This window comes from Gavia stellata, chromosome 6, assembly GCF_030936135.1.
Source record: "Gavia stellata isolate bGavSte3 chromosome 6, bGavSte3.hap2, whole genome shotgun sequence".
Lineage (NCBI taxonomy): Eukaryota > Metazoa > Chordata > Aves > Gaviiformes > Gaviidae > Gavia > Gavia stellata.
The window spans coordinates 7,484,550-7,507,696 of NC_082599.1; the positions used below are offsets into that span (position 1 = coordinate 7,484,550).

Consider the following 23,147-nt stretch of genomic DNA (forward strand, 5'->3'; position numbering starts at 1 on the left):
TTCCCTTAAGACTGGGCTTTGGTTTGTGGCTGGTCACTCCTTCCCCTGAGCAGGGAAACTGAGCTCTGGCAGTCTGGTGACTAGCAGGAGGCAGGACAGCACCATGGCTTGCCTGACTCCAGCCCCAGCACTGAGGGAAAGGCAAGAAATGTTTCAAAAGTGTATGTTTGGGGTTGGTTTTTTTTTTCATATTCCATCCATTCTTAACTGCTGTGCATCTGCAGCCAGCAAAATCCCCTCTAAATGAAAAGAAACTGAAAACTAGACAGTTAGTTGTCTGTAGATGCCACATGTTTATTAGTCCATTCTAGAAAAAGGATTACAGCATTTTTATCTTGCTGTAGGACAGAATAAATAAAGCCATAAAAATAAAAACATGTGGTTAGATATTTTTGTACTGGTTCTACAAAGAGTTATATCTGCAAATAGAAAAATATACGAACCCTTGCTTGTTCATGGCTCAGTGGTTATCAGAGAGGGATGAACCTGGAAAAAGACTAGGCGATCTTTTCTTGAGTCTGATTGCCTATCCGATGCTACTAATAACCCAGCAAACCAAGGCCAGACATAGCCTCATAAGGAGGAAAGATAACAAGTCTAGAGCACCCAATAAATCCTCCCATTTCGCTCTCCTCTCCCCTGGAAAAAAAACCAACACAATTCGACATTCCCAGTGGATATAAGCAAGACCTTTCCTCCCATGAGGGCAGTCAAGCAGTGGGCCAGGCTGCCCAGAGGTGGTGCAGTTACCACCGCAGACCTGGTGCCTCATAAACAGTTTCCAACTCCGGCAGTGCCGAGGAGGCCCTTCAGAGGAGCCCATCAGGGGGCAAGCAGGCGGCAGAAGTGTACCCCCCTTGCAGCACACAGAAGACACCTGTGAGGCCATTGATGCTTCCTTTGCTAAGCGTGAGATTGTAAAAGGGAAAAAAAGAACCCGCTAGGTTGTTGGGAGGAGGACAACTGCTGTGCCTCGGCAAAAGGTCTGAGGTTTAGCTTGTTCTCTAGCTTATGTTTTGTTAAAAAAAAAATATAATTAAATTAATTTCTGTCCAACTACTCCCAGCTTCCCAGAGGTGTCCAGTCTGCTTGAAACTCCTGCTATGCCATACCATCCTGCGTTAGTTGGTCTAATCAGCAAAAAAAAACTGACCCAAAGGTCAGCTGTGAAAATTGAATTTGTAGTTGTACTGCAGGACACCTTTCATTTCTGCATTTGGCCAACCAGAGGGTATGTGAGCAGGCAAGAGGAGCAGGAGAAAACGTTTCTCCTTAGCTACTAGACAGGCAAAGGTGTGCAACGCCTCTGTGCCAGGGGGGATTGAAAACAAGCAGCCGTAAGTGAAGTTCTTAATTACACACACGCACACACACACACACACAGGGGTACATCACCTGAACCACACTGCAGTTCCTCCTGACCCCAGTATTGCTCAGCTGAAAGTCATGTGCAGCGACAATATCTGACTTGAGTCCATGTGAGAGCCACAGAGAATCCTGGCTCCTGAAAAAGAGGTTCAAGCAAACCATTTCCCACCTCTTGCCAAATTCTGGTTTACATGGACACAGTGGTGCAGAAAATGAAAGGTTCAGCTTTGGTCACTGATGGAAAGTCTGTTCCGGACAGTCACATTAGTTCAACAGCCTCATGTTCCCCATTTTCTTGCTGTACCATACAGCCAACTTTATTGTTGAAGAGACGAGAGAGACTTCCCTTCTGAGAGCTCCTGCCTTGGGCAGACCTCTCCTTCTTCAAACGCCGCTTATTTCTCTTGCATATTCCCCGGATGTCCCAAATCCTTAGTGTGCCATCATGGGAAGCTGTGTAGAGCAACTCGTTGTGGATCTGGAACAACAGGGCCACATTTAATACCAAACCATACAGCTCGGAATCAGGACAATCAAACTGTCAAAAATCAGAGCAAACACAGCTTGATCCTAACACTTAAGGCCTGATAGCTCATTACAAGAGCCAGTATAAATTATCACAAAAGCTGCTGAAGTGGGATAAGACATTACCAAGTCAGGACTCCTTTCTCAGCCACTTCACAGAGCCATAAAATATAAACAGCAAGAGTTATTTATAACCTAAACCCACTAGAGAAAAGCAATGGAGAACTAAACTCAATGTCAGAGTAGGCTGCAGCTGGGAATTTCTGTGCTGGTTTCAGACTGCTGGTTTTGAAGATGAAGCTTAAGAAGGCCCCAAACTCAGCAGCAGTAGACAGTGGGGGGGTTCAGGAATGCTTTCCTTCTCACTTCCCTTCTTCCTTTGCAGTAAGTTATAGGTACAATTTCCTCTTCAAAATCTGTTGTTCTTCCAAACCTGCAGTAATTTAACCTTGATTCCCCCCCTGTACTTTCATTTCCTTAATGAAACATTTGCTGCTGTTGGTAATGTTTCCGATGTCCTCACCCTGCCCTAGAAGTAAGCCATCAGTCTTGATCATCTTCCCCTTCCTGCGTCAGTCTGTCTGCCATGGGCGCTCACAGTCTCCAGAGGCGGGCCGTGATAGCAAGCATCCCACCGGCAGTCTGGCTTACATCAGCATGAAGCACCAGACAAGCACTGCACAGCCGCAGCCCCCCATCCCTCCCTCATTAATACACTTAAGATCATAGTAAGGTCGCCACTTCTCAGTCCTCTCTCTTCCCAGGATTTTTTGCCCTGTACACTTGGAAATGAAGTTACAAGAAAAATACAAAAAGCCAAGCTTTGGTCTTAAGAGCTGCACAGAGTGATTGTATCAGATTGTATCACCCAAATAATACGTTCAGGTGACCATCTGATGCACAACCAATTGGTCAATACCCAATAGTTTGCAGTTTAAGACCAACTAGCCACTTGCTAATTTAGAAAAATATACAAAAGACAACCATATTTGCAACTCTGTATGCTTGTGATTAACTCGAAAAGGAATTTTATCATCTTCTTTTTTTCTTTCAAGTGTCAGCCTGCCAGAAATACTTACAGTGTCTCACGTTCTTTTAATCAAAATCCTCATCCTGCACACAGCTTTTACTGAGATCCTGATGCAGGGAGATGTGGATTCTTAAATGCACAAAGCATCCAAGGATTTAAACTTTCCCCCCAAGGATTCCTTGCACAATACTGGTCTTTGCATTGCCACCAAAGATTACTAATTCCTCCCCCTTTAACTTTTAAACGCCAGTATCACTCCAGCCTAGACAATATGCAAGCAACTTTTCAGGGACTTAATTAACTTTTAGAAAAATTTTAAGGCAGTGGCAGAGACTCTTCCATTTGTCTGGTATGACATGGGTCAGACATCAATACAGAGCTTCTTTGCCATCTTTATACCTTCAGAAAAATAGATCCTGATGGCAATATTTTACATAGACGTTTATATACAGGGCAGCACATGGAAATCACCACTAGCTCTTCCCTAAGATCAGAAAGGATGGTAAGCAGTTGCTAGACTGTTGAGAGATGCCATGCCCAGGGGGGTTAGAAGTATAATGGTATATATTATTCTGCTTGGGTAAGGCAGAAACTTTTTTTCTGCCTAGAGCACTGCAAACACTTATCATCAGTGTCTTGTAATGGAAGGGGTCTCATGAGGTCGGAGTCCATTCCCTGCCAGGGAATGGATCGGTTACATCCGTCTCCTTTCTTATGGTTGCTTGTCTAACCTGACCTGAAAAACCTCCAATCACAGACATAGGACTGTCTCTGGGGACTCATTCTGTGGTTTCACTTATCCTTATTATTATCGAGTTTGTCTAAAATTACAAAAGGAATATTGAAGTCCGTTACTTTTCATCTTACCCTAGAACAACATCCAACCCAAGACACACAGAACAGCTAGCCACACCAATTCCCACAAAACAAATGAGCGAGCAATCAGAAGTGAGAAATCCCAGCAAAGAAACCCCTTCCTGACCTGGATGCAGTTGATGATGAATTTATGCCCTCGAAAGATCTTCTGCAGGACACCACTCTTGGAATTGAAAGCTCTTGCACAGGCATCACCACTTCCTGTGAACACTGCAATGCAACCACACAACACAGCACATGGCCAGATGTCAGCAGCCATGTAAGGTCAGTTCATGTGAGTTCAAAATGTACCTAAAACTAGTTCACAAAGGAGCATGACGTATCATTTTTAGGCTTGGTTCTCTTCTCAGTTATAGCAAGTTCAGATCATTTTCATTTCACTGACCCCAGCATGCTTGCTTTCATTCCTATTTTTCAAAACACTGAACTGCCTAAGCCTGAAGTTCCTACATACATCAGCGTTTCACTTCACACACTTCAAATACCTATTTCTGCTCTTCTTTTCCACGTAAATTTCCCTGCCTGAGCATGCCTCAATAATTCTAAGCAGGCAATTTATCTCAAGTCTGGTTTTAAGGATTTCTGCTAAGCCTTCCATTTGTTTTATGATAGTTATTTCCAGGTTTCCATTGAGTACTACTGTATCTTCATCAGTTCTGCTGCTGCATCAAGCAGCAGAAGCATCTGTACAGTGGAGCTGCAAACCACAGTAACAACATTACCTCCTCATACTACTAATATGAATTTGGCCTTAGCTTCATTAAAACATACCCATTTTTTCCTCCCATTTTCAACCATACACTTACTATCAATAGGTATGGCTGTCTCTGTTGAAATACCACAGTTAAACCTTCTGTCCTCAGAGGTGAGTAGCACGTGCAAGCAGCTTTACAAAGCTTTATAAATTCTTTCACTGTGGTAGATTTCTTCAGCTAAATCCTGTAGCTTAGGATCTTTGCAAGCAGTAGAGCTGTTAAGTGATTCAAGGCCCAGGCTATAATCTCTATTTCAGTATGGCACAGAATTATTTGAGAGTTTTGGCTACAACTCTTGTATTCTATGTGCTATATTGTACATGTGCTACAAGGGGGCAGGGGTTAAGTAAATTAAGCATGACCAGGGATGCTGGCTGTTCATCAGGTTTCCTCAGGGTGTCTTAACATGTTTGAAGAACAATTTCTCAACACTTCAGGATCTTCACATCACATCCCCAGAATTGCTGCGTCCGGAAACTGTAAGGCAGTGTTGAATATTTAGATTTTATACTTAGCAATATGCCCGAAAAGGAGCACATTTGTGTGCTTTAAGGGTTACAAATTGTCTTCCTAAACACTTGCTTTCCTTCAGTTACATTTGTGTGCTTTAAGGGTTACAAATTGTCTTCCTAAACACTCACTTTCCTTCAGTTAATCCAAACTCCTCAAGTTTATCTAGAGATAAATATTTCAGAACTGCAAAAAGCAATACATTCACTACGCCCTGTATTTCAGGTCTTTGCAAAAGCCCCTACCAAGGAAAGCTTTTTACAAAATTGAAGTGCCTGAAGGTAACAGATACCTTATCCTTTGGGAGAAGTCAGGCACTGGATTCCTAAAGAGAGGTGAAGAAATTATCATGGCAGTAAATTCAGGACTACAACAAGAGACGAGAGAACAGGCTACCTGCTGCCATCAGCTTTTTAACTTCATATTAAACAGCAGGAGGCTGGGTACTTCCTGGGTACACTTTCAAGAAACATCTGGATGTGGAAAATCGATGTCATTTTATACGGGCCAACATAAATTCAACTGCCAACACAATCCCAAAAAAGCATTGCATCCCATTCTGCCAATGAGTAACAACGATGTAAAGCAGGGAACAAGGTACAGTTTCTTGTGGTTTGGTTTTTGGTTTTTGTTTGTTTGTTTGGGTTTGTGGTGGTTTGTTTGTTTGGGGTTTTTTTTGTTTTTTGTTTTTTTTTTGTTTTTTTTTTTTACAGTGAATGGAAATCACTCAATACTATTACATATGTGCACAGAGTAGGAACCAATTAAGAGCTCTTCTCATTACGCAGCTGTCAGTTTACTTCAGCTATTGCTATCAGGATTTTGCTTTTGACAGACATCCCTTATGTCTTTTGAACTGTCACTCTAGACTTAGGAAGTTTCTTTGCACCTCTGAGTTTCAAAGGAGAGCTGTTGATCTAACCCAGATTTAGCATTTAAATATATGCTCATATATACTACCTGTGAAACAAACAAACAACAAAAAACCATAAACAATTCTTTTTTTTTTTTTTACTTAAATTTCATAGACTCTTGGGAGGGAGAACACGTTTTAAATGTTCCCTTGGAGTTTTTGCAACATGAAAAAATATAAACAGCAATAAATTTTAAAGGACAGTGCACATACTGTAGGAGAGAAATAACCAATATAATATCATTAAGTAAATTAGATTGAGAACCAGCTTTAATATTCCCCATGCTATTAATTATACAAGCAGACTGAGGAAAGCCACTAGAAACACATTCTGATGATTTAAAGCATAGTTCTCAGATCTGTCAGGACTCCCTGTACAATATAAAGCCATTTTGGAAACACGCATATATTTTTCCTCTCATTCTTCTACTGTATTTTCTTATTTAGACTGTAAACTCTTTGGGGCAATGAGCCTTTGGGTACTGATCCGATATAGAACTTAATTCTGTTGCTTGCTAACAGAAAGTTACCACTTCTCAGCTGAGATTCTTTCCATGTTCTTGGGCTGGTACAAATGTGACATAAACCATAACAAACATCATTTGTATTGAAGTATTTTCTCCACATTTTTGAAAGACAGAAAATGGACACACAGTGCTGATCTGTCCCAGGTGAACAGCTAGAATTTTAAGCTACACTAGCTCCAACATTTGGTATCCAGTGAACATGTCTTTGATGACTTATTCAAACAGTATGTGATAGTTTTGTTTCAATTAGAATTACAATGTATTACAATAATGCAAGCAATCATAATATATAAATTCATTTTTAAGGGGAAATTTCCTCTTTCAAGAACTAAAACATGTCTAAATTAAATTCAAACAAGTCCCTAATATTTTTCTATAACATTTTGTCTACCCTTCAAGTGGAACAATTCAATTCTCCCTGTTTGACACTTTTAGTATTTTTGCATTCAATTTAAAGAGAGATCTTAAATAACTCTGTGAACACTTCTATCACACTATCAGGATGTTCTTCACAGGTCTGACTAAATGCAGCAATATTGCCTGCATTTTAAGAATGTTATGGAAAAATAACATATGCGTATGGCAGGGACAGGGTGGTAGGATGAGGGGGAAGAGAGGGAAAGCTGCAGAGCTGATGGGGGTGGCATCAGATAATGAAACTTTTGTTTGAGCCTCAGCTTTCTTTATAATGGTTTTAGAAAGTCTGGTCAAGTCTATACTAGTTGCATGAAAAGCAGGATCATCTCTGAGAAAATGCAGCTCTGGAGGTCTCATTAATGAAGGAGACAGCCTCTCCATCTCCCAACCAGACAAGATTCCTCACTAGATCAGGCCACCATCAGCTTAGCACAGTTATCTTGCCTTTGGGTAGTCCTGATGAATTCAATGTTTTGTTTTGTATCATCTTTGTAATTAAAAGGGAGAAAAGCACGTGCGCACACAATCACACACACAAAAACCCAGTATTTTGTTTGCCAGTGCTCATCCTGGATTAAAATTTCTGGTTCATTTCCTGTGCCCTACCTGCCTGCATCTTTGAGCAATAACAACTTCAGGGTACAGCGTAAGCTCATACCCTTTCCCTTTCCATTTCAGCCTTCTAGACAACTGCAAAAGCTGAAATCAGCAGAAATTATAACCTGCAGGTAGAGGATAGTGGGGTAGTTCTGCAATATAGATGAGGAGAGCTGAAATTAACCATAAATTACAATTAACTATTCTAATGGAGAGAAGTAGTGCTGTGGGTCTAATGCTGAAAGGAAGACCAAATAAAGGCTTCCTGATTAAAATCAATATCTACCTACGGGCTTGGTTACATGTTAAGTTTCCAAACATAATTAAGAAATCAGTTTCTGGGTTATAAATGCAGTCAGTCAGCCATATCAAGCATGGTGCTAGAGAACTGCCATTAAACTGTAATCCACCTGTACAGGTACAACCCTCTTCTAACGTGCACCATCTTGCATTTGTCAGCCATTCATCACCATCATACTGATGATCTGCCAAAAGAGGTATCATGGCCCAAATAGCAACCATTCATTTGTTGTTACACGTTGGTTTCATAGCTGAAGTACAGAAATCAAAATCAGAAAAGCACTGCAAATTTCTAGATTAGCTTAAGAAAGACATTGCCATCCCGGTTACCCTGGAGGAGAGAAGTACTTGTTTGGGAAGCAAATGAAGGCCCAGGTCTAACGTCAGTGGGAGAGTAAGACCAGGACGACACATAGGTTCAGGCTCATAAAAACAGAGGCACTGTCTTGCAACCCAAGCCCAGAAATGCATAGATAACATGCAGAAGGAAAGCCAACCAAGAGAGGGGTTTAAAGAGGGAGGGAGGTTTCATGGTTAGAATATACTGTTACATTAACAACGGATAGTTACGCAAAGATACAACTACTAACAGGAGCATTTAAAGTAGCAGAACCGAGTCCCAAGCATTAGTAAGGCAAGCAATACTTGGCTACTGCAGAAAGGTGGTTTGGGGAACAAATACATGAAAGAGGACAGATAAAGGGAAAGAACTTGCAGAAAATGAGTCTAGGAGATGGTCAGAGTCTGAACAGGAAGCCTAACTGTTAGAAAGAAGCAGTGAGCATCTGAGATGTTCTTCTGGTTTAGGACAATCCATTACACAGTACCTACAAGGTAGCAGAGGCAGGCACAGGGCTGCATATCCAGCAGCAGCACTTGCTGTCCCCGAGCATGCAGCAGAAGCAGGCTTAACTAGCGAGGTTAAACCACAGCTACACAAACAGCCCACAGACAGCTCAGGATTTGAGCCACCTCCCTTGGAAACAGAAATAAAGCAACTGCCTCTTCATTTGCCAGAAGAGGGAGGTAGAAAATGGAGGGAAGATCCAAGCTTCCCACATGGAATAGTGCAGCGAAGTTTGATACTGAACATGAACATGCTGGAGTTGAAAAAAAGTGACAATTTTGCAAGCCTTCAAAATTATAGTATTCTCTAATAACAATCTTTGATCAAAGACAAACATCGAAAAGGAGACAAGGGACTGCTGAACATAGGAAAGGCAACTTACAGATCCCAGCGTGGTATTTCAAAGTGCTAACGCTGTGTTTGTGAGCCTTGTATGTTTGGATTCGCTCCCCAGTGTCTACTAACCAGCACTTCACTGTCCTGTCCGCACTTCCTGAATACAAGTGCCGATTCACTAGCTGAAGAGAAGAGAAAAAAACATCAGCAATAGTCTCTCAGGCACGTTCGTGAGAGAACTGCACTGAAGTGACTCATACAAAGTCACGGTTTCCAACTCAACAGACTGTTACAAAGAGCAAGAACTACACCTTGAAACAGAGGTATGGTGAGCAAAACCAACCTTGCATTCTTCACGATCGCGTCTCCCATTGACTTCTGGGCCTTAAAAAGAGCTCCCACATTTCAGAAGGTGAAAAACTTAGCCCGTCTGCTGGTGCAAGCAGGCAGGATTTCAGTGAGCTTAACAACGCTAACCTTACTTCCATAATTAGTTACATTAATACAGCCTCAAAAAAAACCCTGCAGTGTAGTTTCTGCAAAGCGTATTTGACAAGAACTCTTATCAGATTGTAAGTTTTAATTACAACAAAAATTTCAGAACAATTTTGAGTAACAAAAAAAAGTAAATAAAAAATAAAATCCTACACAACATAAACCAGGGTTTTACATGATCACTCTGCACAAGGTCAGTATTTGGAAACACTAGCTCTTCCTTGAAACCATTTTGTATCTGCGTTTCCACAAGTCTTTTTGGAATTTGTTATGAAATGATTAAATAATTAACTATCCTTACACAGGTTTCTAAACATCTTCAGTCAGATTGTCTTCTGCTGTGTGTTCAGAGCAACATTATCCCAAAAGAACAGTGCCTCATTACACTAGTCATCCTGCACACCGCATGAACTCACTAGTGGCGGAGGTGGCTTTTTATTCCACACAGACATGACCGAGAATGACAAAAGGAAGGGCTGCAGCTGGGAAACCGAGACAGAGAGAAAATAACTGACCTGTGCAAGACTGTAAAACTAGCCTCACTCTGGCTGGGCACAAGCCAGCTTTGCTGTGGAAGCAGTGGAGGTCCCAGGGTGAGCCAGCAGCACAGGTCTTTGGCTCCTCTAATGATTTTTCTTAAGTCATGACTATATTGAAAATGACCTAAAAAGCCCAAGAAAGAGGGACTATAACACTAAGTTATAATCTCCTGCAGGTAAATGCCACTCTGCCTTAACGGTACATTACGTTACACTGCTTCATTTCTACATTTAGGTGGGTGTATAAATGCTGAAGTGAAACAGAAAAACTGCAACTTGCCTAGATTTACTAATTTGCTAGATATAAAAATGTGTTAAATGATGTGGGTTTACTGAGGTAATTTATAGCACCAGGATCGTAAAAGCCATAAAAGCTTCCGATGCCCAGTCAGAGATCTGGAGAGCTGGCTGACACACCAACCACCTTAATTGAATTCAAAGCCTCTGTGCTAACTAGGCTGCTGCATGATATACTTCTACGCACCTTCCTCTCCCTCACCAGTTTAAGCAGGTGAGCACATCAGCAAAGGATTCTCAGCCATGCATGGAAACAGCAATACTAACAGGTTAAACAATCTACCAGATGCCACAGATTAAGCCTGCAGCACAGCCAACAGCAAAACCCAGTACAGGCTCTGACTGTCACACAGCCTCTCACTTCCATAGTATTTTTAAAACACAGAGCACGAAATAGCTATTAGTGGAGAAAGCCATCAAGAGCTATCAGCTCAGGTTGAAGTTGCAAATCAGATCTACCTTTAGCAATGTAATGCAGGCATTATCTCATCTAAATTGATGCAGATATCTACAGCTAAGGTAAGTCTCCTTATAGTCACTGCAGTCTAGGGCACGATTCATTTCATCCTGAAGCAGATGTCTGAAACAAATCACGCCTGAAAACTCACTATTTCTCCCCCCTGACAAGGACAGTCTTCTCAGTTGTAGCCATCTATATCAATTTAGGTGAGATGACTCCTCCTTCACTTGACTAAAGATAGATCTGGTTTACAACTCCAGCCTAAGCTACAACACTTCAGATATCTGTATTTAATCAAAATAATAATAATAATCATCACATAGTGTTCCCCTAGCCAAAGCACCTTACAAGCAGGCCCCACGCTCTGTGTAATATAAAATAAATACCTTCCCTACTTTATAGATGAGGAACCATGATATAATGCAACTGAAGTCCATCCAAAAAAGGACTTGAAACTTATAGCATCCTAATTTTTGACTGCCCAAATCCCAAAGTGCAGCCCTGATTTGGGAGGCTGATCCAGGCTCCAACTGTCCCTTTCTACAACGCACAGGAAGCATTATGGGCTTCAGGGCAGTTGTGACAAGCAACAGTGCACAGTATCCCTGAAACTGGTCAAGCGAGTATATGAAAACCAGATGGGATTCTGTCTGAGAAGTGCCAGACAGAGGCACCAATCCAATCCGACCCATGTCAAATCAGTATTTTTACTGCAGAGCCTTCTTTCAGAGTTTGCATCCAAAGGGTGTGGCTATGCCCCAACAACACAGTCACAGCAGCCTTGGCTCTAACTGTCCAAGGTTGAACATGCTGTGCAAACGCCTCACTCTGGCTGGGCACAAGCCAGCTTTGCTATGGAAGCAGTGGAGGTCCCAGGGTCAGCCAGCAGCACAGGTCTTTGGCTCCTCTAACGATTTTTCTTAAGTCATGACTATATTGAAAATGACCTAAAAAGCCCAAGAAAGAGGGACTATAACACAGCTCCCCGGCCCACTTCCAGACAGGTCCCCAAAGCACTGATTTCTCGTTAGGTCACCTTCTGCTGGCTCTCCCTCTAGGATTCTTGCTAACCTCCTTATACCAGCTTGGCTTCTCCTATCCAGCGGTTATGGGACTCTCCAAATATGTTCAAATCTCCTCAGCCTGCAGAGGCCATTTAATCCAGATCCATCAGTTCTGTTAGACTACTGGGCAAAACAGTATGTTGCTGTTCCTTGGGTTAAACATCGCCGCTGACACGTTAGGCTCAGCAGATCTGTCCCCTCTCAGGAACTGGACAAAGATACTGGCTTCTTCACCAAAATTTGAGATCATGCAGCAGCTTCAGTGGGAGCTAAGCCTCCCTGCTGCCAAGACTGGCACCCATGTTTGTGTATAGGCATCCAACATTAGTCATTTTCAGCAAATACTTGTGGGCTAGGTCCCCAGGTCCATAACTACTGGGCTGTTCTAGCCCAAAGTCTCCAAACCTTTACCCAATTCCCTAGGTCCCAGTCCTATCCTTATTAAAGAATTTAGTTTTCTTATGATTTAGAAGGAAAAATGCAAAATTTCATTCAATAGATGTTTCCAGATATACCCAAGTCTGTCAGCTCCTGGTTTAAAAATGATCAGTAGAAAGAGTTACCTATTCTAATCTGCAACTGCCTGGAGAAGTGGTGATATTTTCAAAGCTGTATTTTCCTTGGCTGGCTTTTGAGCACTTTGTTCACTTTGGCTAACTGCCCAACAAAGCTCCTGACAAGGAAAAGCATGGCAAGGCAAGGACACCTGTAGCAGAGCAGACAACACAGAACACATCTGCAGCTCAGATACTAACAAGCTGAGTGGACATTTCAAACCCAAGTAGCTTCAAAAGAATTAAAAACCTGATGACAGTCAGATGCCCAGTTCTAAAGCCTCAGCCAGACAGAAGAAAAAAATCACTGCACTGAAATCTGTAATTCTGGACTGTTAATTTTTCTCATTACTCTGAGGGACCTTACTTTGAACAAGATGAAACACTGATACACATGAATGGAGCAAATTTGTCTTATTCCTCAGGCCAAAGTACCAGAGATATACTATTCCATGAAAAAGTTCAGTCAGTGAGTAGCAAAGTAACAGCAGTGGCAAAATACAGGTTGTAAATGCTGAAGGAGTTACAGGTTTCACCATTAAAAATGCCAGTTTTATGCAACCCTGACCTTGGTTGTAGCCCCTAGACACACCACAGTTCAAATAAACAAAAAAATGATCACGTGTAGGGTTGGTGTCTCAAGACAATCGCAACCCTACTGCTCCACAAGCTTGGCTGAATTGAATATATGCAGCAGCTTAAGACAATTTCTACCTGTATGAATGCCAAAAATATCTGCAAAAGAGCTGTTTAGCAAGTATTTCAACCTTATAGGAATGGACTTTGCTCTCCCAATTATTCTGTGCTATAAGACACAATTTAAACCTCATCCAAGGAGAGGCAACTGGCTCTCCAATCAGATTTGGACACATCCTCTTTCTGAAGGTCAGTACACTCAGACTGGCTCCCAGAAACTTCATGATGAGTTCACATCAGCAACCACATGTCCCATTGCCAGCTTATTCTTCACGTGGGGGTCAGTATTCCTACAATCTGCCAGCTGGGTCTTCTGTTCACAGCCACTTCTAAGTTAAAAATCACCAACTTGGACCAATCTCAAGTTACAACTATGTAAGCCTTTGGCCAAGTTAGACTTTCAGGATCCCATTCAAACCACATTCATTTTAACAAGCTAACGAACTCCCTGTGGGCAAGAAATCGGGTTTTTTTTCCTGAGAATCCATCTAGAATGAGCTCTCTGGTCTGGCTGTTAAGAGAACGTTTTTCAACTTCTTTACTGCAGTGCAAAGTAATGGTCCTAGAAACATGTTTCTTTTCTACAGGTGTTGTACACATTCATATTCCTCTAATTCACATCTTCATGCTCTGATGAATTATGCAACAAATACAAATATGAATTACAAAAAAAATATATGCACTTAATTTAACTGATGTGATAAGAAAAAAAAAAATCTGCCCCCGTGATCACAACAGTTAAGTGTATAAATGGAGTTGAAGCAATGGCTTTGTTCAAAGCATTCTTTTCTTCTAGTCAGATTTAAAAGGCAACTAAAGGGAATAGTCCAAACAAAGGCTCTTTTGCAGGAAAATTAGATGCAAGACCTTGCCCACTCATGTTCATTTAAAAGTCCTTTTGCAAGAAAGGAGTTTTCTTGCAAGAATGTTTGCTATAGGATCCAAGCTACATTCCAAGCTGGATCATTTCTCTCTGCCAGCTTTTGGCAGCACAATTTTGATAGATACTCAGAACAACCAGCAAAGAACAAAGCAATCCTTGTGAATGGTTTGCAAAGCTACTTTGGAGACATTTAGAAAAACATACACAAGTAAATATTTAAGTCAGGGTTATTCAGCCTATTGCAGGCAGTCACGTTACTGAAAATGCATGTTTGATTATTAATTGCAAATACTGGTCTTCAGCCAGGCTTGAAATCTTTAAGTGGAAGAACTAGCATGAGCTGTGTGACTACACTCAGTCCACTCTTGCTCTTTCCCATTGTTTCCTATAAAATCTCATCATTGGCTCTAATATGAAGAGGGAGCACTCAAAACAGCTGCTGTCCCTTGCCTGCCAAGCTATCAATGCACCGCAGGAGAAATAGAGTGAAGGGTTCTAGCTACTTCACTGCTAGTTACCTTGCCTGATTATGAGAGTGAAGTAGTCAAGGCCGCCAAAGCACCCAGCATGCACACGATCCCCACTCCACATAGAAAGTCTCCTGGCAAAACTTTTGTCAGTCTAATTTAGATAGTGGAAGGAGAATAGTGGCGTTGGAATAAGCTGGTACCTGCAGTAGAACTACTTTGACAGTAGACCACACGCAGTCAGTTCAGCTGGTAAATCACCTTCAACAGACTGACCCCAGGACAGCAGGACAAGCCCTGGGCAGTATCTGAGCAGCTCACCCTCTTCACTCCACTGTCCAGGACCACCAAGGACAGGGGAAAGGGGAAAGCTAAAAGCTCACCAACACTTTCCGTTCCGCCATGCTAGATCAGAGTTGGTTTCAGGCTCCTCTAATCTACACTAGCTGGCAGCAACACCTAAAGGACCTTAGAGCAATGGAGGAACATTCCAAATCCGAACATACCTGTGGCATCACCCCTCTGCTTTTCATACACCAGCACTGCAGGAAGCAAGGTGGAAAACATGGGTATGCTTTATGCATATCTATCCAGAAAGGCTCCTTCAAGAAGCTCCAGGAATTTCCATTCACTGCTACAGCGACACTATTGGTATTTACTGGAAAGTAATGGGAGATGACTAGAACAGTCCAGACCTAATTTGCAGCAGTTTAGAACATCCTGGGGCATTCCTGTTAATAACAGTACTTTTTAAAGTTGGGGAAAATATGGTCTCAATATCCAAATTTTTCCTGATCTGTGTCCAGGATGAGAGACCACACTGAGCATTTCTCAAACTTTTTGAAAGGTCACCCTCCCTTAGGGATCTTTATTTGAATAAATAAAATGAAAATAATTCTTTATTTTTTCCCTTTATACTCTACACAAAAGCATTATACTACCCAGAGAACAGGTAACTACCTTTTAATTGCTGGTACCAACTCAGTTTCTCCAGGACAGGGGAGTGAAAATCTGGTGTAATTAGCAGCGCACTTCTGCCCTGAAGAAAATGAACTATTGTCAACAATTAAAACTGTCTGCTGGCTACCATGAGCAACTCACAACTACCTCCAAGTCCTTCCTGACCCACAGTTTGAAAAATACTATCCCAACTCACTGCCACAGATTGCAACACTGTCACTAAGAAGCCCTAGGCAAAAAAAGGGCTCCAAGAGCTTTTTGAGAAGAAAACAAAAATTAAAAAAAAATAAACACCTCTCTGTTCAGGAAGTTTCCCTTCTGTTGTAACATCTTTGTATGGATTCTGGTGATTGACCCCTCTCTAAAAGAATGAAAATACCATGTGGGCTGTGCTGAGAGGCAGCCAAGTGGAACAGAAGGGCTAGTGTTGAACCCAGTAAGGAAGAGGGAGGAATTAGGAAAGACAGACAGCCTAAAGCTATTCAACAGCAGTACAGCGACTGCTTAAGCTGGGATAAGTTTTAGAAACCAAGAAACGAAATGCTCTCTGTGGGGGCAGTATGTACCTCAGCTGGACTCTCCTAGCCTCAAACATCAACCGGTGATGAGAGAAGTGATGGGCTACCAGTTACTCACAGCTAGAAGAAGATTTGGCCAGGACTGTTGCCAACGCAGTCTTGGCAGCAGTAGTCTTGTGTACTTTGAATTGTTCAGGTTTTCCAAATAGATGTGTTGGTTTTGCTTTTCTTCTCCCCTACAAGAAGTTCTGTTTGTTTAAAACCATTGTTTAACTCTCTGCTCACAAGCAGAGAAGCATTGCTAATTCTTGAGCATTCAAAGAGTGTAATTGAATTTCCCAGGCTTCTGGGAGAGAGTCAAGCCAGTTTTGTGTAACAAATTTCAGCAAGAACCCAATTAAATTAAAGCAAGCTCTGTTGTTGCCAATCTGTGTCTTGGAGAAGGGTTACATTTAAACAGCAAAACATAGTGTGACACTAAGAACAGCAACAGATTTACTTGAGCATCCTCAAAATACATTACCACAATATCATAAAAACAAGCTTTAACACTGAGAATTTACTCGAGCAAGACAAACATTACACCAGAGCAACATGATTTTGTGTGGGTTTTTTCCTTTCTAAAACTGAAGGAAAATAGAATTCCTTCAGTACTACCGGGTTTTTAGTCTGCTAGTGTCAGCTGTGACTACGTTCTTTAAAAACAAAGGCAACATTTAGTAAACATCTATTAAAAATACATACTGTAGCCTCTGTAAAGGAAAAGCAGTTATGGATGACAAACAAGGAGAATAGTGAGAAAAAACTATTGTCATTAACTTCCATCAGACACATACATTTAAAAACATTTAAGGTTTGCTGACCTGAAACTAAGTTACAGACCATAATACACCTTCTTTAAATATACCATTAGCATTTTCTGGTGGATAATGGAGTGTCCAGGACAAGTGCCTGTGTGATAGTTCCCCTTTTCCATCTGCCTAACCTCCTCTCCTCTGCAGCCCTAACAAACCTGGCTGCATTCACCAGAATACTGCAAACACAAAAACAGGGTATAGTTTTTCAGGTCACATTAAATTTTTCCCCTTCTCTCCTTCACCATTTCCTGATTTCTCTCCCCCATGCTCTACTTCTCTTTTCCATTTTCCTTGCCCATTCTCTTGTCTTGGCCATCTCTTTCTCCCTTTCTTTTCTTGAATTATGTCTGTGTGGTTTTTAAAGCAGGATTTCTTTCAGCTTTATGCTTTCCTATTATCTTTTGCCCACAATTCTGGGTTAGGTTTTGGGGTTTTTTGAAGGTATTTGGTTTACTCTGAATATTCTTTTAAGTTATCTGACCCTGTGTCTGTTTCCTTGCACTACCAACAGCTGAGGTTATTTTTCTTCCAAGTCTGGCGATCCTGTGTACACAATCCTACCCAGATGAACAGTCCTCCCAGCAAACCCACTTACGAGTTTCAAGACCTAGGAGGATTTAAATAGATACTGAGCTAGAAGTTAGACCAGGATAGCCACCAGAAGCCAAGAGGATACCAGAAAGTGTTTTATGGAAAGGGGATTTGTCTCAAGACCCCAGAGCATTTTTATGTTGCTGTTACATGAATGTTTAAGCTTACCATTTATAACCTGTCTCAGAAGAGCTTCTTTATGAATGAAAAGACAACGGAGACCCAGATGAGTTAGGATATGGATGCCCCTTCAAATGGCTCTTGAAGAAGCCTCTGTTCTTACCTCTAGGCAAATTACGGATCCTTGATGCTCTTTGAACACTTTCAACTGTTCACCAGTGACAATATTCCATGTTCGAATGGTATAATCCGTGCTGCCAGAAAACAGCTCCCTGTTTGGTGCGTCAAGTATAAGGCATAAAACAGCCCCAGTGTGTCCCAGCAGAGTCTGGTAACAGCGCCCACTGGACACCCACCAGACCTTAACAGTGCAGTCTGTGCTACCTGTCACCAGGAGATCTCTGCTCACTTTCTCCTCCTCTTCCTCTTCCTCCTCCTCTTCTTCAAGAACATCCCTGGAGGAATAGTGAGCTAGAGTCAGGACACAGTTCCGATGGCCCCGGAATTCCTGGATTTGTTTCTCCTTGTCCACACTCCAACAGCGGGCCGTCCTGTCATAGGAGCCGCTAAAGAGATAGTCTTTGGCAACCAGGATCCTGCAAAAAATAAAGTTTGCGTGTATGAACAGTATCGTTCTTTTTACATAACCATTTTTGGTCACAATTTCAGTGCCAAGCACACTGAAGTTAGAAACGGTAGCATGAACACAACATATATAACGCCAACTCAGCATCCCTGTTTAATACACATTGTTTATGAACTTTTTTGTTGTTCTAAAAAAAAAAAAAAAACAAACCCACCAGACACTTCCCTGTTTCTACTTTTAAAATTGAGACCTCTTATTCAGGTACATCGTTGAAGACATTTTAGCACTATAGCATTGTAACTTTGGGCATTTGTGGTTTTCTAAAATCTTTTCCGGGAGCACTATTATATACTTTTCATAAGTTACATATGCTAACTAAGAGTTTGTTGTGGAATTTTGTGTTTGTTTCTTTTTTTTTTTAAAAAACAACTCATTCTTGATAATTATTTATTAGTGTTTCTTTACAAATATTTATTTATAAACTGACCTGTGAAAATAGCTTGGAATTAAAGTAACAAAAAAAAATACATGCCAGGAACCTGAACTGTAACTGATAGTGTGCAAAGATAATCATCTTTCCATTTTCAAATAGAGAGATTGCAGGAAAAAACTATACACCTAATTTCACTTAGCCCAGGATCTCAGAAAAAGTAGAGCAAGAGCACCCCAATTATTACATAATTGAAGAACGAATCAGAGATTACAGCTCAAGAATTCAACCTATAGGGCCTCCAAAATAATGAGTAGTAGCTGCACAAACATGTAACAACAGAAAAATCTCTGCAATTCGTACTTCCAAACCAGTGATAGGGAACATCATAACCTGCTGTCTCTGTCAGCTGAGTTTGGTCCTCTGGAACCTTTCACACTGGCAACAAAGTCATATGAATAGGGAACACATTTCCCATTTGCTGATTCAAGCAAAAATCAGGCCAGTGCCAAAATACAGACAGAGCCAGCCTTCCTAACTATTTACAGAATCTAGCTACACATCGTATGTGTTTTTAGTTTAGTAAGGAACAAAAAAACCCACCCACCCACCAAAAAAAAAGAAAGAAAAGAATACCAATCTTTGACTGCTCTATTTGTCATTAATTAAATCCAGTCCAACTATTAAAGAGGCACTTTAAATTGACAGGCCAATCAGTCACGCACAATCAGTTTAATATTAAACTTCATTTGCACAAACAGGAATAGTAATTCCAGAAAAAGCCCTGACTTTATCCCTCTTACTGACACAAAGGCTTGACGTGATGTTTTTAAATCTATTTATCAGAAGCATCTGTTATCAATTGAATAATTTCTTCTGGAATTTCTTTCCTAGCCCTGGATTCAATTCCCCTGCTGTGTGCCTTTCATTTCTTTCCTATCTGCCGTCTATGGATGTGTCAGCACCGTTGCTAGGAAAACGAATCATTACAGCACAGAACACGTGTAGCTTGAACTCAAAGGTTTACACAACCCATTTTATTAGTGTAGTAATGGAGAATTGCAGTCAAATGACAATATACACAATAATAGATTACAGGAACACAAGGGAAGAACTTCACGGAACCAACCTGTTAACAATTGATGTGTGTCCTCGGTAAATGGCCAGGCACTGACCTGTCATCACATCCCACTTTCGAATGGTATGATCCGCGCTACACGTGAAGGCAGCCTCATTTTCTAAGTGGCAAAAGGTGATGTAACTTTCATGTCCTAGGAATAACAAAGGAAATAAATTCAATCACTGTGCATGCAAGCAGGACAGATTAGTCGAGCTCTTCACCTTAACTAAAAGAAAAATACAACAAACAAACAGACTGAAACTCTAGTTTCAAATGCAACACCGTATTCTTCACATTTAAGGATATGTATAAAACACAACATTTCTAATTAACAGCAGAAAACTCTGCTTCATTGATACAAGGATTAAGTGAAAGAGTAAAACAGTACAGTTCTACCAATCAGGCAGATCAAACAGTACATGAGCTAAATTAGTATCAGTATAGTAAAACTCAGACTACTGAAGTTTAAAACCAGTAAAAATTGGCTTATTTTTTTTAATAAAGAAATGCTTTTGCTTGCTTCTTCTGAAGTCAGGAAAAAAAGGCTGCGTTTCAACCCAGACCATTGATTGTCAGGACACAAACAGCCCTAAATTAAAGCATGAAACTATGAAAAAAGGAAGCAACATGAGACTTACCAGCAAGTTTAGTTTCATTGTCCAAGCAGAATGAAACAAACAAAAAAACGTAACTGGTGAAAAGTCAGCCAATACTTCCCCCATTATGACTAATAACATGAATAAACCCCACAATTTTGAAAATATCAGTATACCTTTAACGAAATGACACAGAAAGAATGAATAAGAGCACAATTATTTATACAGTATTCACAGTATGTTGGGATTCTACAGTTACAGAAAAATAGACACAACTGCTACTCTAAAAATTTCATGCTGAAAAACAGGGTAATGATAGCAAAGAGGAATCAATATTACAACCTTAAGCTTTTGTTGTTGCTTAGCAAGATGTGTAATTTCTCTATTGTATCATTAAATGCACCCTATTTAAAAATCACCTTAGGATTCAAGTCCCAGCTTTGTCCAAGATCTCTTGTGTGAAATCGCTGTCACCTATCTAATCGTTGGGATAGTATTATCTTGCACTCTTTTGTTTTAATTATTTAGACTGTAAGCTTTCAAGATCAGAACTGTTAAGCAGCTATCACAAAAGAGCCCCAGATTTTGGTTAAAGCTGGTGGGCCCTAATGTGATTTAAATAACCCTGTTCTTTGAGGAGAAAAGAAAAAATATAAGAAGGACAAATGTGATTAAAGAGAGACAGATGGACAGACAAAGATATTAGAAAAACAGAATCATGTCGTAGAATAAAGAGATGGTAAAAAAACTGAGGGAAAGCAGACTGCCCAGTAAAACACTTCGTTTCACTGACAGCAAAAAGCAGATTTTATTACAACTCCTGTAGTTCAAAAGCCTTGCTGTAGTTCAAAAGTGAACCAGAATCCATATTACAAACACACATCTTGTTTCCTCTTAAGCAAATACACCAGATGTCAAAAATTAAACAGATCACCAGGGCTATAAGCAAAACTATACCCATCCTCACATTTTTATGAAAACTTTTTGCAAAGCAACTTAAATGGGACCAGTTTCAACCACCAGCATTTTTCTCACAGCATCATGTAATCCTGTTCTCAGAAGATCAAAAAAGCGTCTTGGTTACTGCACCAAAGTCTGTCAGTCAGATTTTAACCAGCAAGAATACTTGAGCCACGCAAAGGATGCCAAAACTCCCTGTGGCAGACAAGGTCTGGTGCTGGTCTGGTCAAAAGCAGCCACGACAGAAGTCTGTTGGTTGTGCTGTGGTGGAAGCTTGAACCTGTGTTATAGATACAGGTTTATCAGTAATTATAGCTCGTATGATACAAATTTACACAACTGTGTGCGTGTGTAAACATAAAATACATACAATTATCTGACTGACAGTTCACAAACCATCTAGCCAATCTTCTTTAGAGTTTACCCCAAATGCTAGCAGTACATAGGCCAGATTCTGAATATTAGCCAATGTATTTCTCTTTCTAGTTAAAAGGTAATTGGTGGTTTAAAGGGATTTCTAAGCCTAAAGCAAATGCAGTGAGTTTTCCAGAAGCTAGAACCATGGCAGGATGTGGGGAAAAAAGACAATACTCCATAGTTAAAAACAAGCAAGAAAACAAACAACAGCAAAAAAAAAAATCACAGCAACGTGATTTCTTCTTTGGAAGAAAAAAGGATCAGAAATTCCAAATTTAAGAGCTTTTTTTTCCCCGTGTTAAGAGAAAAGAACATGAGTAAGTGAGAATACAAACATCTTTAGTCCACATCTGACTGCTGCATAACTGTACTTTCTACAGACGTTTTTATTTTCTTTTTAATTATTGAGATGCTAGTCTAAGGATAATAAATTTTGTTTAAAATGCAAAATCAATTTAAAATTAAAAAGCCCAGCGATTAACATTTCTGCGTGTCAAATGTGGGGGGAAAAACAGCCTATTTAGTAAGGTTTCTTTCCAGACTTCTGGGTCAAGAGGTTCTAAATAAAGATTGTCTGGAAAATGAGATGATTAAAAGGACACCAAAAAAAAAAAAAAAAAAAAAGAGCGAGAATAACAAAAAGTCCAGATTTCATCAGAGTGTAAAACAGAGGGCTTCCAGAAAGAGACATAAGTTAAACAACTGCTATGTTCCACACCCTGAGATAAAAGGATCCATGCATTCAGTAGCACTGGTAACCTGTTTTGGGTTGAAACAGCTTCTGCTTAACATTACTGTAACCAATACTCAAAAAACACAAAACAAAACAAGCATGATTTTGGCTGCCCAGCAGGCTGCAGTGACTGAAAGAGACCAGAACATGCTGTATGGCCCGTGCCAGGCTTTAGACTCAAAAACTAGACAAAAAGAAGCTATTGTACCTTGGAAGTGGCCATGGCACTGGCTGTCGGCAGTGCTCCAGAGCCGCGCAGTGCCATCCTCACTACCCGTGAGCAGGCGCTGCCCATCTGGGCTCAGGCTTAGCCAGTTGATGCCTCCTTGGTGATCTGTGCAGACCTTCACCGCTGAGCCACTGTTGCCCATCCTGCCGGTCGGTCCCAGCGAAGGCAAAGGCTGCGGGTCAGATCATAGGCGCTGTGCAACCCCCAGACCGTGCTCTGGGCCTCCAGCCGTCTCCCACCAACCAACTTCAGCCATTACCTCAGCTCCAAAAAATCAGCAGGGTAGTCCAGACTCCTGCATAGGGACACAAAGGAGGAAGAGGAAGACACGTTAAATCATTTCATCTCCCTCGTGGATACATCACTTTCTCAGTCAGGGTGTGCTGAAGCCATTGACCGCCTTTTTCTCCGCAGGAACTGAAACCCTACCGTGCAAGACGACCCTTCAGCCACACGCTCACTAGTGTGCCTTCTCCATGGGCACAGAGGTACGTCCAGCCCCTTGGAGAGGACCCAGCCTGGACGGCGGCGGTACCGCTACCTGGTGCCCCGCTCCTGAGGCTCCCGGCACGCT

General features: G+C 41.1%; 1 protein-coding gene across 1 annotated transcript; it reads right to left on the minus strand.

Annotated features, from left to right (window-relative positions):
• Positions 1 to 1,627: 1,627 nt before the first annotated feature.
• WDR86 (WD repeat domain 86) lies at positions 1,628 to 22,715 on the minus strand. The gene is made up of 6 exons (XM_009821569.2): positions 22,553 to 22,715; positions 19,648 to 19,789; positions 17,666 to 18,098; positions 9,048 to 9,183; positions 3,906 to 4,009; positions 1,628 to 1,846 (listed from the first exon to the last, which is right to left on the minus strand). Exons 1-6 carry the CDS (start codon positions 22,713 to 22,715, stop codon positions 1,628 to 1,630), a joined length of 1,197 nt encoding a protein of 398 aa, XP_009819871.1.
• Between the last annotated feature and the right edge of the window lie 432 nt (positions 22,716 to 23,147).